The 14,596-nt window shown below is 54.2% G+C and overlaps 1 protein-coding gene and 1 long non-coding RNA gene across 3 annotated transcripts in view; one reads left to right on the top strand and one right to left on the bottom strand.

Moving 5' to 3' along the window:
- LOC116953439 (mitogen-activated protein kinase kinase kinase 15-like) overlaps nucleotides 1-14,268 on the bottom strand; it is a 59,997-nt gene extending 45,729 nt beyond the window's left edge. The window contains exon 1 of one of the 2 annotated variants that reach the window (XM_032973658.2): nucleotides 12,644-14,268. In XM_032973658.2, coding sequence (XP_032829549.2) covers nucleotides 12,644-12,989 — 346 coding nt within the window. In that variant the 5' untranslated portion in view covers nucleotides 12,990-14,268. Of the gene's footprint in view, nucleotides 1-856; nucleotides 2,253-12,643 lie in introns of those variants that run through there. The other variant, XM_032973657.2, reaches the window with a different exon arrangement.
- Nucleotides 1,243-4,592, top strand: LOC142931269 (uncharacterized). The gene is made up of 2 exons (XR_012947284.1): nucleotides 1,243-1,348; nucleotides 3,645-4,592. It is a non-coding gene; the product is annotated as an uncharacterized LOC142931269 (long non-coding RNA).
- Nucleotides 14,269-14,596: the final 328 nt, after the last annotated feature.

Here is a 14,596-nt window from a genome sequence, read left to right as displayed (position 1 = left end):
CATCACGTAAACATCACACAAACATCACACAAACATCACACAAACATCACACAAACATCACACAAACATCACACACACATCACTTAAACATCACACAAACATCACACAAACATCACACAAACATCACTTAAACATCACACAAACATCACGTAAACATCACGTAAACATCACACAAACATCACACAAACATCACACAAACATCACACAAACATCACACAAACATCACACAAACATCACGCAAACATCACACCCCTGCTGCTGCTGCTTTTACTGCTGCTGTTGGTGACAGTGGTGATGGGTGGTGTTTCGCAACATCCCGGATGTGCGAACACTGGAACATCTACGCTTTTGCTCCGTGTACTAAAGGCGAAGATTAACATCCAGCGCGGTGCAGTCGGCCAAATACCCTCTAGAAGGGCGCCTTCCAATGGAGGGCCCTCCTGCCAGCGGTGGCGTGAGCACAGCAAGTGCAGGGGCTGCGCCTTTATCCACCTTTTCCTTACATAAGGAACAAAACAGTTCAAAAGGTCAACTTTGACCCGTTCCAACTTTTACTCGAATTTTCATTTAAATCAAGTGGCGTCTTCTTCCTCCTCCTCCTCCTCCCGCTACTCCCCCCCCCCTTCCCCCTCTCTCACCACGCACCGGCGCCCCGTGACGTCACTTCTGTCAGCATCTCAAGGCTTCTCTCCCTTCTATTTACCCTCCCGCGCCTCTTAAGCGTCCCTTGTTCAGCATCAACCTGCGCGCGTTGCCAACGCAAGTGACGAACGGGTGGACTAAACCCAAGATCTCCGCCGTTCCGCGAGCAAAGTGGCGCAAGGTGACATTCGAGTGTCCAAACCCAAGGGATTACCGCGTGCTGCGAGCGGACAGGTGGAACGGATTACGTTGTAACCCCAAGCCGGCGGGATTTCTTTTTGTCGCCCCCGAATGGACCCGGCGACGTGACGAAGCCCGCCGGTCATCCGAGCTGAGCGCCGGGGACTCGGATTGCGCGCGGCAAACAGGGACTCCCATTGTGCCACGCGCACACACTTGGCGGCTCGCTCGCGGCGCCAACGCAACGCTGACATCAGCACCATCGCCGCCACCACCTCCTCCTCCTCCTCAATACCCTCCACCCCGCCCCTTGTTCCAAGAGGCCGGAGCAGACAGAACGCATCACGTGGGCGCGAGTGACTCGGCACCGAAGGCCAAGACCGCCACCGTGCAGCCTTCAACAGGGGCAAGTTGCGAGCAGCGGCGACCAAGGCCGACATGGAGCGCCACGCAGGGGGGGGTTTGGTGGGCGGCACCACGTACGGACCCGCCTTTGTCGCCCCAGTGGAGATACGCATCGCACCAGGTACCAATTTGAGGCCGAGTCGACCTAGGGGAGGGCGCCCAGGACCGGTGCAGATAATCGTCGCTGGTGTTGTCCATGAGCCGGGTGCGTAGCTAACCGCAACGCTACCGCTCACTCCAGTTGGTATGTGTGCACACGCATACACACAAAGACAAAAGATCCCCCGTGTAGCCTTAACAGACTGTTGGGGCAAGTGCTGTTAGCGAGCACCTATGATGGCCAGAACGGCACACGAGGGGGTGGGTGGCCAGCACCACGCCCAGCTGCCTTTGTCTCCCCAGTGGCGATGTTTACACACCACACCAGGTACTCATTTGAGGCTGAGTCGACCTAGGGGAGGCCCAGGACCGGTTCAGATAATCGTCACCGATGTTGGTCGTGAGCGGAAATCGAACTCGGGTCGCTAGGTTTGTAGCGCAGCGCGCTAACCACTATGCTACCGCTCTCCACACTACACACACACATCCACACACACTTGTGTGTGTGTGGATGTGTGTGTTTGCGTGTGCATGGGGAGCAGGAGTGCAATGGTTAGCACACTGCGCTCTTAACCGTTCTGAACCAGAGTTCAATTCAATTCCTGCTCGCGGCCAACATCAGCGATGGTTATTTTTAGGACGACTCAGCCTCAAATGAGTACCTGGTGCGGTGTGTAAAAACATCGCCACTGACGAGACAAAAGCGGCTGGGCGTGGTGCTGGCCACCCACCCCCTCGTGTGCCGTTCTGGCCATCATAGGTGCTCGCTAACAGCACTTGCCCCAAGTCTGTGAAGGCTATACGGGGGATCTTTGCCTTTGTACGTGTGCGTGTGCACACGTGTGTGCGCGAGTGTGGAAAGTTCATCCCGGGGTACATGACGCACAGAGGCGGCAGGAGGCGTTCCTCGCCTCCATCCCCGGTGTCAACAAAGCAGGAAAAAAAAAGCAACTCCCCCCGTTATTTATTTATTTACATCCACAGAGAACAAAAAGGGCAAGTCTCGCGAACCTTCAAGTTTCCTGCGCGGGGGGCGGGGGGATTCCTTGTCCCTGACTCCAAGGGGCTCGCAGCCACAGCGGCCGACGCGTTATCGATCCACGTTGCGACGAGTCTGTCTGCACTCCGCAGGGCACCGCGGTGCAATACCCCGACTGCGTCCGCACGTTGGCCCAACGTCCGCACGTTGGCCCAACGTCCGCACGCTTACTGGGACCGCATTCTCCAGATGATAAGACGCAATGATCTCACCCGTGCAGTATCTTAAAAGGAAACGTGGGTGGGGTGTCTTACAATCTGGTGTGCCTGTGTGTGTGTGTGTTTCTGAGCGATAGTGGAGCGGTTAACGCGCTGCGCTACGAACCCGGCCACCTGAGTTCGATTCCCACTGACGGCCAACACCGGTGACGATTATATGAATCGGTCCTGGGCCTCTTCCCCTAGGTCGACTCAGCCTCAAATGAGTAACTGGTGCGGTGTGTAAACATCGCCACTGGGGAGACAAAGGCGGCCGGACGTGGTGCTGGCCACCCACCCCCTCGTGTGCTGTGCCGGCCTTTATAGGTGCTCGCTAACAGCACTTGCCCCAACAGCCAGGGTGGGTGCGTGAGTGGGTGGATGAGATAGTGGGTCAGTGAGTGAGTCAATGTGTGGCTAACTGGGTAAGTGGGTGGGTTAGTGAGTGAGTGGATGAGTTGGTGGGTGGGTGAGTGGGTGAGTGAGTGCGTGCGTGAGTGCATGGGTGGGTGATTGTGTGGGTGATTGGGTGGGTGAGTGCGTGGGTGGGTGGGTGAGTATGCGGGTGGGTGAGTGAGCGGGTGGATGAGTGAGTGAGATGTTGCGATCTGCAGCATTGGTGGTGGTTGAACACAGCGTGTGAGAAACGAGACAGCATCCGGTAGACCGAGTTCTCAACATGGGTGGAGAAATCAACGAGTGAATGTCAGTAACCATGGCAGTAGTTGTAGTCGCCGATAAAAGGGCTACAAAGGAGGAGACTGACCCGCAGGCGAGTGATCAGAGTGAATCAGCGAGCGCAGCTTTACTCTGAACTCCACAAAGCGCAGCGAGACGTCAATTTGGTCACGGTCTCTGCATTCTACTCGGATGCGCTTGCTGCGTATCAACAAGATGCAGGATTAGATTTGCTCTCCGGGACAGGTGAACCAAAACGCATGTGTGCGGAGCGGCAAGCGTCTTACGTTTCCATGGGAGGAGGGATGAATCATTAAACGCAAGCCAACGCCTCGTCAGGGCGGCTGGGTGCTTCGGGGGTAACGCCGCCTCACGCCAGCCCCTCTTTCCATTCAACTCCACAGGCACCGCGGGACAGTTCAGCCTTGCTGAACACGTGCGTGGATCGCTCTCACCCGACGTTAGAAGGGAAATAAAGGTTTTGCCGCGTTTGTTTTCACGGAGACTAATTTGTCGACAAACACGGCGGTGGAAACGGTTCGCCGCGCGGCGCTACGAATCTGGCAGCCCCGAGTTGGATTCCAGAACGCTTTGCCGGGGCCTGCCCCTAGGTCGACTCGGCCTTAAACGAGGGCCTGGTGCCTAACCACCACGCCCACTGTGGCAACATCCCAGGCACCCATATGCACGGCATACAAACGACTCCGCTTTACACACAGCTCATCGGTCCGATCGAAGGGGTGCGTTGGTGCCCGTCAACAAACGTGGGGCACGCGAGAGAGGAGAGAAGAGAGTGGAATGGCAACGCTGGCCTCCCTCTCTCCCAGCATCTAGGGGAGATGTCAGACGGCCACAATGACCTTCGCTGCGACGCAGAGAGACTCCCCGAGCAAAAGGCCAACTCCGCGGTGGGCGAGGCGGCGGCGGCGGCGGTCGAGCGGCACCCCGCCAGGCGGAGAACGTAAAAATCGCGGCTCCACGGCAAATCCTTCGATCCGGCACGCGATGGACTTCACTTGCTGTTTCGCTCTCGACGTGCGTCCGTGTCGCGACACGCGTGTCCGGCCCGGGCGGTGGCGGCGGCTACGCTGCTGCTGCTGCTGCTGCACGTGACTGCTGCCCGTAACCCGGCGGCGGCGGGGGTTGGTGGATCGCTGCACGGACGCTGGCGAAACTCCCCCGTCGGCGTGGGAGACGTGCCCTGGGGATTCAGAGCCCTCTCGGTGCAAGAAGGACCCTTGTCTGCTACACCGGGCGACGCAGCTGCACTTCCATTTAAAAGCTCACAAAGACCTGCCGGAGCGAGCCCAATGGCTCTCAGGCTTTAAGATAATATATAAATATAAAATAAATGTTGTGCGACTCCCTTATTCCGCGTGCGTGTCGAGGATGAGGAGCCGTACCTCGGCTGGGCAAGGAGAAGGCAGTTACAGCAAAACTGTGGACACCACCTGTTGCGTCCGTACGGGATAGAGTGCTGCCCCCTCGCACGCCTTAACTTTATAGAGGACCACAGATTGCTTGGGCAGCTGCGGGCCCTTCCCTGCCCCCTCTGTGCTTCCTCCTCGGGCCTCCGAGTCGTTCTCTCTCCCGATTCGGCGAGCACTGGCGTGGCGGGTCACGTGCCGAAATGATTGCAATCGTTAATTATTTTCTCGTTTAATAACGAGCGCAAGAATCACCCGACAACGAGGTTGACGTTTCTGCAACTCAATTGCTCGGTCGGGAATTTCGAGGTGCGCCACGCACGCACACGCAAGGGCACGCGTGTCTCCGAGGTCAAACGTCAGCCCGCTAAAATAACTTGCGGGGGAATGCCATGCGGTGTGATTGCTGGAATGGCTCAATGCTTCTCATCAGGACATCACGCCAGGCAGTCCATCGCACTTAAATCACTCCACTCAAAATACACAGCTACCCTAAATCACTTGTTACAAAAAATATAAATATATACACGCAGTATATATGTACACATTCATGTGCCGCTCAGAGTGTTACGAGATCACACCGTCTCAGGTCGATACTTATGGTCTACACGTTCACAGCTGAGAATCTCGTTCTACTCGCTTCATTCGGATTAAAGGGTGCTCAGAATCCCCAGCAACTCCTCTATCACCAACTCATCCACCAACTCACTGACCAACTCACTCACCTACCTACTCACTCAGAATCCCCTACTCCTCTTCCCTGCATGTATGTCTCTATGCTGTGCCTCTGTCTATTCAGTGACACCCGCCTACTCACCTACCCACTCTGTGGCGAGGGCACAGCGGTGGCGAGATGTTAACTACCTCGCCCGGCATGCAGGAGGTCGTGGGTTCCATTGTGGGTTCGATCCCAACTCTGATGCCTGCTTTATTATTTGGTTCTTTCGGTAAAATCACGTGAATAGAAAATAAAATAAATAAATGGGAAAAAACCCCACAATGTTTCCATCGCAACACAAGCGGTCTGATCAAGACCGCTAGTAACTAGTTTTGTACAGAACTTGAACATTATCAAAATCAATTGAGTGTCCTTGTTGGCACTGCCACTGCCGACAGTTGTATTTGGGAGTATTTAATATTCCTTTAGCGTTCTTTAAGCCACTTAGTTCAGCTATCATCTGTGGCCAGGTCGCTTCTGAAAGAGAGCTGTATAAGCTCAGTGGGGGCTTAACCTGGTAACATAAAACTCGCTCACCTTCTCACCTACCCATTTACCTGTTCCTCCAACCTGACTCACTCCTCTTCCACCAGTAATTATTGAGCGATCGTCTCTGTTTAACTCACGGCGTTTCGGGTTTAACAGGCAAACGAATGCAACCGGTAGGTGTGACCCTGAAAAATAACAAACTTGAATGTGGAGTGGTGGCCTAATCCAACTATTATAATACACTGTTTATTTTAAGGCCACGGTTTATTGAAGAATGTGGAGTTTGTTGTTGTCAGTTGTGCTTGTACACCAATGTCAAGGCAGTATGATTTGTAAATGTTACTTGTGAGGGTATTGGACCCACAGTTACGAGTTCAATGCCTGACGATGGTTGACTTAGCACCACCGCCACCATCATCATCTCACTTAACACTCATCGTCTTATCAGGGGTCGCCGATTCAATCTCCCGGCGTGGCAGTCGAACCAACAACGATGTAAGTTTCTGAAATCCCCCCCCCCAACCCACCACCGCCACCCAGTAACGTGAATGGGTTCAACCACAGTCAGTGGATCGGTAGAGGTTGCGTGTGGTGGGGTGCAGTGTCAGGAAAGTGTGGGTACTCCCAGCTCCTCTGGCCAGCGTGGGAGAGTAGGTAAAAAAAACACACACTACAGAGCTCCCGATAGTAGAGGCTCTTCCGCCAGCAGTGCCTTAAAGCCGGCAATTGCAGGGCTGCGCCTTTCATCATCATCGTCACCACCATTTCGTGGGTCTGCACAACTTGTGGGCGCGTCAACAGCGCACACGTTTGTTCAACTCATTGGTCACTGCCATAGGAATGTGTAATTTATGCCAGTGGGTATATGGTGTCTTCCACACACAACAACAGCAGCAGCTGCCATTCACCCCCAATTGGCGGTGACGTCACCACAGTGCTTTGTGCCAGGCTGTGTGCACTCCGAGGCCCAAGTGAACGTCTTGAAGCTCGCTTGACAGGAAGTCACGGGACCAACCGAGGTGTCATGGGACAAGATTCATCGCCAACACCACAAAGACGAAGACCACCCCACATAACCTTTTTAAACAGACCGTGCTGTTCGTAAGCAACTTTTAAAGGCCGGCATGGTACAAACACAAAGATCCCCCCCGCCGTATAGCCTGTGACTGTTGGGGCAAGTGCTGTTAGCGAGCATCCATTAAGGTCGGCACGGCACACGAAGGGGTGGGTCGCCAGCACTACACCCGGCCGCCTTTGTCTCCCTCGTAGCGATGTCTGCACACTGCACCAGGTACTCATTTGAAGCCGAGTCGACCTAGGGGAGGCACAGGACCGGTTTAGATAATCGTCACTGGTGTTGGCCGCGAGTGTGAATCCAACCCGGGTGGCCGGAGCCGTGATACACAAGGGTGGTCAGCAACGCACCATTGTCTTCCCCAATTTCTGATGTTTACACACCGAATGAGCTACTCATTTAAGGCCGAGTTGACCGATGGGAGACCCAGGACCAGTTCACCAATGTTCGCTGCAAGCGGGAATCGAACTGGGGCCGAGGGGGTTTGCAGTCCAGTGCGCGCTAACCACTGCGCCACCACTCCCAACACGATGCCAGCACACTAAGGCGCGTAGGCCCGAATGAACTGCACAAGGATTATAAACAACACTGACGCATCCCATTTAATTACAACGCAAACACAACGTATGCGTGAGCAAACTACTCATGTGGCATTGTCATGAACCCGAGCCCACAATGAGCAGCATGCCGGTCCGGTTACTGCTCGTGTGAGACTCATCTCGATGCAGGAAACCTCTTGAAAACGAGTTTATAAAAATCAGTTTATGATCCCTAATTGAGGGTTTTATTGGCCTTATATAATGAGTATGGCCGCATTGATTAACTAGCCAGATGGCCCACCAACACTCCCACAGCAGCCTATACACGGGGTACAATCACAAACAACCTTTGACTGCAAGGTACAGTGAGGGACAAAAGTATTTGATCCCCTGCTGATTTTGTAAGTTTGCCCACTGACAAAGAAATGATCAGTCTAAAATTTTAATGGTAGGTTTATTTGAACAGTGAGAGACAGAATAACAACAACAAAATCCGGAAAAACGCATGTCAAAAATGTTATAAATTGATTTGCATTTTAATGAGGAAAATAAGTATTTGACACCTCTGCAAAACATGACTTAGTACTTGGTGGCAAAACCCTTGTTGGCAATCACAGAGGTCAGGCGTTTCTTGTAGTTGGCCACCAGGTTTGCACACATCTCAGGAGGGACTTTGTCCCACTCCTCTTTGCAGATCTTCTCCAAGTCATTAAGGTTTCGAGGCTGACGTTTGGCAACTCGAACCTTCAGCTCCCTCCACAGATTTTCTATGGGATTAAGGTCTGGAGACTGGCTAGGCCACTCCAGGACCTTAATGTGCTTCTTCTTGAGCCACTCCTTTGTTTCCTTGGCCGTGTGTTTTGGGTCATTGTCATGCTGGAATACCCATCCACGACCCATTTTCAATGCCCTGGCTGAGGGAAGGAGGTTCTCACCCAAGATTTGACGGTACATGGCCCCGTCCATCCTCCCTTTGATGCGGTGAAGTTGTCCTGTCCCCTTAGCAGAAAAACACCCCCAAAGCATAATGTTTCCACCTCCATGTTTGACGGTGGGGATGGTGTTCTTGGGGTCATAGGCAGCATTCCTCCTCCTCCAAACAAGGCGAGTTGAGTTGATGTCAAAGAGCTCCATTTTGGTTTCATCTGACCACAACACTTTCACCTAGTTGTCTTCTGAATCATTCAGATGTTCATTGGCAAACTTCAGACGGGCATGTATATGTGCTTTCTTGAGCAGGGGGACCTTGCGGGCGCTGCAGGATTTCAGTCCTTCACGGCGTAGTGTGTTACCAATTGTTTTCTTGGTGACTATGGTCCCAGCTGCCTTGAGATCATTGACAAGATTCTCCCGTGTAGTTCTGGGCCGATTCCTCACCGTTCTCATGATCATTGCAACTCTACGAGGTGAGATCTTGCATGGAGCCCCAGGCCTAGGGAGATTGACAGTTCTTTTGTGTTTCTTCCATTTGCGAATAATCGCACCAACTGTTGTCACCTTCTCACCAAGCTGCTTGGCAATGGTCTTGTAGCCCATTCCAGCCTTGTGTAGGTCTACAATCTTGTCCCTGACATCCTTGGAGAGCTCTTTGGTCTTGGCCATGGTGGAGAGTTTGGAATCTGATTGATTGATTGCTTCTGTGGACAGGTGTCTTTTATACAGGTAACAAGCTGAGATTAGGAGCACTCCCTTTAAGAGTGTGCTCCTAATCTCAGCTCGTTACCTGTATAAAAGACACCTGGGAGCCAGAAATCTGATTGAGAGGGGGTCAAATACTTATTTCCCTCATTAAAATGCAAATCAATTTATAATATTTTTGACATGCGTTTTTCTGGATTTTCTTGTTGTTATTCTGTCTCTCACTGTTCAAATAAACCTACCATTAAAATTATAGACTGATCATTTCTTTGTCAGTGGGCAAACGTACAATATCCGCAGGGGATCAAATACTTTTTCCTCACTGTACATACATTTAAATGGACACTACACGCAGGTTCCTGTTGTGTGCTGTACGAAGCATCCTGCCGCGGGCGACTGGTTAGCACAGCGGCCTGACAACAGGGAGGTCACCGGTGTGATCTCCCGGTGTGGGAGTGGAACTCACGGGCACGTCTCTTAAATCCCCTGCCCACATGTCCACCCGGCAGCGTAAATGAGCGATAGAAATGGGTCCCTTGATCGGCAAGGCGCGCGTGGTGGGGCGAAGCGTGGGTAGTACCACTCTGGTGGTGGGGGTGTTTCTATAGCTGCCTCGAGTGGAGGCGCTTCCGGCAGCAGTGGCCCGAGCAAGACATTTGCCGGGGGGCTGTGCCTTTACCCCGCGTTGTGCTCGACACGCCTGCAATGCACAGGACGCAACATATCCCTCGAGCTAGGCATAACCCACCTCCCCTCCCACCGCGGTATGCGACAGGCACGCACACAGCGTATCCCGAGCGTCTGTTAACCACTACCGCAGCAAATATGCAAGCCCGTCGTCCTAATGCACTGGGCCTTGTGTACACCTCGAGGCTCAACGTTGGAGCAACGTTGGCGTGTTTACTTGGGGCTGTATAATCACATTTAGTAGTCGGACGCACGGTAAAAAAAAGACACACACCGTTCAAACTCACACGCACGCACACATACAGTGCAGATACGAGATACTGATGTTAACGCATCTGACCTGGTCGGCGGTCGCATATGCCAGCGAGTTGGACATGGGACGCTGCCTTAACCGAAGTTCGTCACGCACAAAACGGCGAGGGGTTCGGTTTGCGCGATGCGTACTGCAGTTTGTCTGAACAAATTGAAAATAATGTCCGGGTGAGAAATGCCTGACATTCAAACCGCCCGGGCAAGCGTCCTTCACGTGCCTCCCTCCTCTGCAGAGGCTGACCTTGAAACCGCTGGTACCAGGTCACGGGCAGGTCCACTCGGTACCGCTTCAGCCCACGTGTCCTCACTTGTCCCCCTCTCTCTCTCTCCATGCAATCCACTCGGCTCACACAGCCCATCCTCGTAACCACAACAGATCACAATCTCTCTTTTAAATACCACCCCCCCTACTATCCGGCCAAACTGGCATTCTCTTGGCAGTGCGGTGTGGCTTGGCGCTTGCGGGCTACGTCATCACCCAAGAGATTTTTTGTGAATCCTGAATGTTTCACACTGGCGTAGATGTCCCCTTTAAAGGGGGTGAAGGGGTCCACGTTTCTCTGGCTTAAGAGAAGGGGCGCCACGGTGGCTAGGAGATATTAACTACCTCGCCTGGTATGCAGGAGGTCGTGGGCTCGATCCTGACCCTGACGCCTGCTGTATATATGTAGTTTGCGTGTCTCTCCCAGTGGAGATGTTAACTACCTCGCCTGGTATGGAGGAGGTCGTGGGTTCGATCCCGACCTTGACGTCTTTATTTTAGTTTGAGTTTACGTGTCTCTCTCCCCGTGGTCGCGTGGATTTTTTCTCTCCAGGTCCCCCGGTTTTCCCTTCCGCATCTGTAACCGTGCGTTGTTGTGTATTTGGCTGCAATACATTTGCACCATGATAGAGCTCACTTGGTTGAGCTATCATTTGTGGTGATAGCCAGGTCGCTTCTGAATAAGGAGCCAGATAGCTCAGTGGGCCTTAAACTGGTAAAATAAAAAAAATATCTTATGATAGTTGTTTTTGTTAATAGGTGGAAGGGCAGCACGGTGGCCTCATGAGAAGTGAAGGGCTCCTTTGACTGTTTGGGTCATAGGGGCACGCGGGGCGAGTTACAGGAGGAGCCGCAGTATCACCTTCTCAGTTACAATGACACGTGGAGACACACACAGACACACACACATACACACATATACACACAACAACTACAACAACAACAGCCATTCGCCACTAAGTGGCGGTGACGTCACCACGACGCTTGTGCCAGGCCATGTGCACCTTGAGGCCACGTGAAGTGTCGAACGCCCGCTGGCAGGTCACGGGGCAGACCCAGGTGCCACGGGTCGACTGACTGAGATGACTGAGATGACTGGCTGATGCACCACCTGTGCCCCCTACTGTGTCAACCTGCTGTGCTTTAGCCACCCGGCGCTCCGCTCGTTGTTGTGAGCGTCGCTCCTCCGCCCTCCGTTGTTGTTGGAGGGCGACTGCCTCCAACTGCCCAGTAGCGTTCTTCACGAGTCTCTTCCACAGAGGCCGATCTTGACACCGCTGGTACCAGTCATCGGCAAGTCCACTCAGCTCCACGTCCTCCTGTACCACATCACTCCATCTCTTCTCTAGCCCGTGCCGCGCCCGTTTAGCCCCCTCAATCCGGCCGAACAAAAGCTGTTTCGGCATGCGGTGGCTGGGCATGCGGGCTACATGACCCAGCCAACGCAGCCTAGATATTTTAGACGTGGTTTAGAGGTAAATTTTTGAAGGTGGAGGGGTTACAAGCCACTCGCACCCGTCCAGAGCCCCCGTTTAGCCCCTGTGGTGGTCACAGACGCCATGAACACACATATACACACACACAAAGACAGACACACAGAGACACAGACACACACATACACACACATACAGACACATACACACAGACACAGATACACACAGACACACACACATACAGACACACACACATACAGACACACACACACAGACACACACACACAGACACACACACACAGACAGACACAGATACACACAGACACACACACATAGAGACAGAGATACACACAGACACACACACACATACAGACACACACACATACAGACACAGACACACAGACACACACACACACACAGATAGACACAGATACACACAGACACACACACATACAGACACAGATACACACAGACACACACACATACAGACACACACACAGACACACAAAGACACACACACACACTTACACACACACTTACACACACAGACGCACACACAGACGCACACAAAGACACAGACAGACACACAAAGACACACACACAGACACACAAAGACACACACACACAGACACACACAAAGACACACACACAGACAGACACACAGACAGACACACAGACACACACACAGACAGACACACACAGACAAAGACCCCCACCCCCCCGGCACGGCCAAGACCCCCTGGCATCGCCTGCTGAGGCTGCCAGTCGGCCTCCGGCGTGCCGAGTTGGCGAGCCCCGAGCGAGGCCCCCGCCGCTCCCCCACCTGCGTTGTAGAAGGCGTCCAGCACGGCCGCCTCCCCGAAGTCGAGGCTCCCGAAGGGGACGGCCTCCAGCCACCCGCCGATCGCCTCGCAGGCCGCCACCAGGCACAGCAGCCCCGCCGCCGCCGCCTCTCCGCTCGCAGCGCCCGCGCCAGGAGTCAAACCCGCGGCCCCCTCGCCCGAGGTGGCCGACTCCCTCCGGTCGGCCGTGCCCGCGTAGTCCGCGGCCGACAGGAGCGAGGCGGCCACTGCCGAGGGGGCCGTGTCCACGTAGGCCACCCGCAGCTGCCGGCTCGGCCGTGAAGGGCCCGAGGGGCGCCTCGCGAGCGACTCTTCGGCGTCGTCCATCGCGCGTCGTGCCGACGTTTTGACGACGAAGCAGCCGCTGTTCCGTTGTTGTTGCAGTAGTTGTTGTTGTGGTTGTTGTTGCAGTTGTTGTGGTTGTTGTTGCAGTTGTTGTGGTTGCAGTGGTTGTTGTTGCAGTGCTAGAATGGGTACAGTAACCCTCTTGCCCAAGGCGGCTTTGAGAAGCTCCCTCGGGAACGAGCAGACGCGTCCTGCTGTGGTGGTGGTTGTTGTTGTGGTTGTTGTTGCTGTGGTTGTTGCTGTGGTTGTTGTTGCTGTTGTGGTTGTTGTTGTTGTTGCTGTTGTTGTTGTTGTGGTGATGGAGTTACCTTCCGACCGCAGGGGCCCGGGAGCTCGCAGTTGCAAGGCTGCGTCTCTACCTCCCTCGAGCGGCTAAACGAGCTCACGAGTCGCCTGTTGCTTCAACTTCGTCGACGGAGATGTTCCCCGATTCCTCTCTTCTTCTTCCTCCTCCACCACCACCAGTTGTTTTTGTTTTAAACAAAAGCAGAGAGAGACAGAGAGAGAGCTTCAACTCGCTCGCAGCAGTCACGAGCGACGCGTCTTTACAGTAGCGTGCACAGGTGACGACCACACGTGGCCAGGGGCGCAACTTGGGGGCCCAGGATCACAAAGCTAGCCTCGTGCACAGCGGACGAAGGAGCGACGATCTGGTGTGCAATGTCGACGGTGGAAGACGACGCTTGTGTTGAGTCGAACGTTGCTTAACACCCACCTCAGGATTTGACGGCAAACGCAAAGCAGAAAGTTCAAAGGACGAGAGCCATTCTCATAATCAGTGCCATCGCCGCCACCACCACCACCGTCATCCTCCTCCTCCCCATCGACATTCCTCCTCGGCGTCCCAAAATATTTACGGTTAACTCGTGCCCCATTGCATGCCTCTCTACCCTGGACGGTCACTTTCAACAACAACAACGCACACCGACGTGGACAATGCAGAACTACAACCGAATTCAAACGCTGACAAAACGGCGCAGCGCGCTCACTGCATTTGAACGTTGCTTGTGGGTGGGTTCGCTGCATTTACACAAATGTACATCGCCGAGGAAGAAGGAGGAGGAGGAGCAGGAGGGATGATGAGAGAGAGAGAGGGGTGTGGAACAACTTTCGCGTTGCTCAATGCGGATGCGATTTGACGGCCGGGCGAAGCGAGCGATTGGTGCGACGCTTCGTAACCCCCCCCACCCACACACACAAACATTTGGTGTGCTCGTGGCCAGTCAGAGAGAGAGAGGAAGTTGGTGGGCCGTGTGGGGGTGGTTGTTGGTGGTGGTTGGGAGACAAAGGCGGTGGTGGTGGTTGTGGTGGGCGTATTGCGCGCGCGGGGCGTGTTGGAGCTCCACGTGCTGCTCTGCCTGGCGGGTGGCTCGTGGCGACGTGGGGTGGCTGCGAGTGTGGTGGTGGGGAGCGGTGGTGGTGGGGAGCGGTGGTGGTGGTTGTGGGGAGCGGTGGTGGTGGTGGTGGGGAGCGGTGGTGGTGGTGAGTGGTGGTGGTTGTGGGGAGCGGTGGTGGTGGTGGTGGGGAGCGGTGGTGGTGAGTGGTGGTGGTGGGGAGCGGTGGTGGTGGTGGTGGGGAGCGGTGGTGGT

The sequence above is a fragment of the Petromyzon marinus genome, chromosome 51 (genome assembly GCF_048934315.1).
Source record: "Petromyzon marinus isolate PM22_M1 ecotype Great Lakes invasive population chromosome 51, UKy_Petmar_22M1.pri1.0, whole genome shotgun sequence".
NCBI classification, from domain to species: Eukaryota; Metazoa; Chordata; class Hyperoartia; order Petromyzontiformes; family Petromyzontidae; genus Petromyzon; species Petromyzon marinus.
Note: the sequence above shows the minus strand (reverse complement) of the source record. Positions and strands in the feature narration are given on the sequence as shown.